Source organism: Equus quagga, chromosome 6 (assembly GCF_021613505.1).
Source record: "Equus quagga isolate Etosha38 chromosome 6, UCLA_HA_Equagga_1.0, whole genome shotgun sequence".
NCBI lineage: Eukaryota > Metazoa > Chordata > Mammalia > Perissodactyla > Equidae > Equus > Equus quagga.
The window spans coordinates 94560853-94563749 of record NC_060272.1 but is presented as its reverse complement, the minus strand read 5'-3'; the positions used below and the strand labels follow the sequence as shown (position 1 = coordinate 94563749).

At 51.7% G+C, this 2897-nt stretch overlaps 1 protein-coding gene across 1 annotated transcript in view; it reads left to right on the top strand.

Annotated features, from left to right (window-relative positions):
- The first annotated feature begins 340 nt into the window (after nucleotides 1-340).
- PSAT1 (phosphoserine aminotransferase 1) overlaps nucleotides 341-2897 on the top strand; it is a 36879-nt gene continuing 34322 nt past the window's right edge. Inside the window, exon 1 of the mRNA XM_046664945.1 lies at nucleotides 341-529. Within this exon, the coding sequence (XP_046520901.1) occupies nucleotides 356-529 (174 nt within the window). The 5' untranslated portion in view covers nucleotides 341-355. The remainder of the gene's footprint in view (nucleotides 530-2897) is intronic.

Sequence of the window (2897 nt, the reverse complement as noted above, 5' to 3'; positions counted from 1 at the left end):
GAGGAGAGGTGGCTGGCTGGGGGGGCGGGGGGTGTTTGCTCCGACTCTCTCGGGGCAGCCTAGAGAGAGGGGCTGGGGTCACGGTTGGAGGTCTGGAACCGGCCTCATCCAGGGCGCCGAAGCACGAACGCAGGGGCAGCCCCTTCCCGCCGCCCACGATGCCCAGACGGGCGCGCAGGCGAGCCCGCTGGCTGGTGCAATCTCCCGCGTGCCTTGCGCTGATCGAAGAGGGGGTTGAAACAGTAAACGCGAGGAGGAGCAACTGATCCCGGGCCCGGCTAGTAAACACGACCAATGGGGATGCGCGCCCTGTCCCGCGAACCAATCAGCGCCAGGCCGGCGACAGCTCGGGCCAATGGGGACTCCGGCTAGGTGCTGGCAGAAGGCAGAGGGTCGGCGGCGGCCGCAGACTCGCACTGATCTTGCGATCAGTCCTCTCCCGCTGTGTTGTGTCCCGCGCCGCTGCACCATGGACGCCCCGACACAGGTGGTCAACTTCGGGCCGGGGCCCGCCAAGCTGCCTCGCTCGGTGAGTGCCCGCGAGCGCGCGCCGGGAGTGCGGTCCGGGCAGGAGCATGCTCGCGGGTGGCCGTGCATCCCGGAGCTGGGCGCTCGGATCCCCCCCTCCCCGCCCGGAGTCCCCCGCCCGCTTTGCACCAGCGTGCATGGCCGGTTCAGGAGCACTCGCAGGTGGGCTTCTGGAAGAATGCGCTTCGGGAAGGAAGTGCGGCGAGGCATGCTTGTGCAGCTGCGCCTGGCGCGGACTGCCCGTGCGAGGCATGCACGACTCGGCCCTCCGGGGCGGCGCACCTGCAGATTCCTCTGCCCGGCCGCGGCGGGGGCGCGGCGGGAAGGAACCGGCTCCTCTCTGCGTTGGCTTCGCCCGGCAGTGCTGCGTGGATGCATGAATGGACATTGTGAATGAATGGTGAATGAGGATTGCGTTCCTGGAGGGGACTGCAAACTGGAGGCCAGCGCATGGCCCCCGGTAAACAGTGTTTGGCGTAGCCAGTACTCGGGAACCTTGGTTTTAAGTAATGTAAACTTGAAAACCTCAGTCCAGTCTTTCCCTCCTAGGCCCAAACAGAACCCACCCTACCCTAAAGCCTTTTTCTCCGCTCCGTTTCACGCGTAGATTTGTTTTAAACCCGCTTGTCCTCTAAAGGCATTCGAATATTCAAATTCTGGTAGGCTTTGGGCTGCTAGCCCAGTTCGCTTCTCTTTGTTCTAGAGCAAATCGAATGATTGAATTCTCCCCCGGGCCTCAACCAGACCTTTTCAAGTGCAACAGGAACTCTCCCAGCCGTTGCAGCCCCTAGCCACGTTCCAGCTCCTCCTCCTCCACCCATCCCCCCCCCCCCCCCCCCCCCCGCGCCCATTCCCCTTGCCCCAGCTGTGAAGCAGGCAAAGTCTCTGATGAGGTGCCTTGAATGCGCTGACGTTAGCTGCAGCCGCTGCTGTTGTATTTTTATGTTTCTAACCAGGGTGACTCTGATGTATGTTGTAGTAACATGGGGCATAGCCAAGTCCTTTATAATTCTCTATTGTTGCACAGAGTAGAAATCTCCCCGGGACAGAGCCTTCTCTGTGCTGTGGTAAGAACAGAGAATCTTAGAATTTTAAAAGGGAAAGCACATCTTGCTTATAGGGGCGGCGCTCACAAGAGCTGAAAGAACAGGGCAGACTTTTTTCTTAGTTTAGGCCAGATTTCCTGCTAGAGTCGTGCAAACCGCCTCACGATTTCTCCCCTCCGTGCTTTGGATTCCTGTGTAATTAGTTATGCATTTATTGTAAAGCCGGTTGTCGTGAGTAACACAATTATTTATCAGTTATTTTCCTGAGCGGGTTTATCGCCTCACAGGCGCTCTCTAACCTGGGGGGCTGATGTTGCTTTTTATGTCTTCGTGATGCAGGTGCATTCTCAGGATTAGAGAAATTTTTCAAACTTTTTTTGACTGTAACCACCATGAAAAATATATTTTACAAAATGCCCAAGTACATGCATATGATTATAATTAAAACAAAAGCCTTAGGAAATATTTAGGCTAATTTCCTACCACATACACACTTTATGTTCTGTTCCACTCTAGTCTTTTCTATTTCCTTGGAAAAATTGGTTGTGACCTACGAAAGCAATTGCATTATGCAGTTTGAAAGAAATAAAACTCCACTGGATTAGAGGGGTGTGCTTTTTGAGTAGAAGTCTTTAAAACTCTTTGTGATGATTTTGGTTATAAACTTTTATAGATGTCTATTTAGGCGGTACTGTCTATAAGGGGAATACAGTCTTAAACAGAAGTTCAAAGATGATTCTTTCACGGTCTGATGTTTCTGTTTACTAAAGGAAAGGGTTCACTAAAGTCTCTGTGATCAGTCAGTGGTAATAAGACTGTTTGCAAAACAATGGCAAATTCTTGAACCCCCTTATCAGGGGATTTTTTTTGTCTGATTCTTTATTGTTCAAAAGTTGTCTTTTCAGCCAAGGCTCCATCCAGTTAAGATTGTGTTTTAAGATGTCCTTTTTAGCCTGTTTGTTTTAAGGAAACCATCTCTAGTGGCAGGATGCTTCTAGGCAGGGCTTATCTCACCTATTTTGTGTACATTTTTAGAGCTTTTCTTTCACTTTGCTTGGTGGCAGTTCTCACATATACAAAGGTCAAGAGGGGATAATGCAAGGAAATCCAAGGACCCGTTTCTGAGATGTCACAGCTATGGATATTTTGCCAGTTTTGTTTCAGGACCCCCTCCCCGACACTGTCATTCTGCCTCCTGCTTCTGGGTCATTTTAAAGCCAATCCCAGATATCAGGTCATTTCACACAAACACTTCAGTGTGTCTCTGATAGGGCTTTCTATCTTTTCTCCTTAACAAAAATAAAGGATAGATGTGTTTCTTTT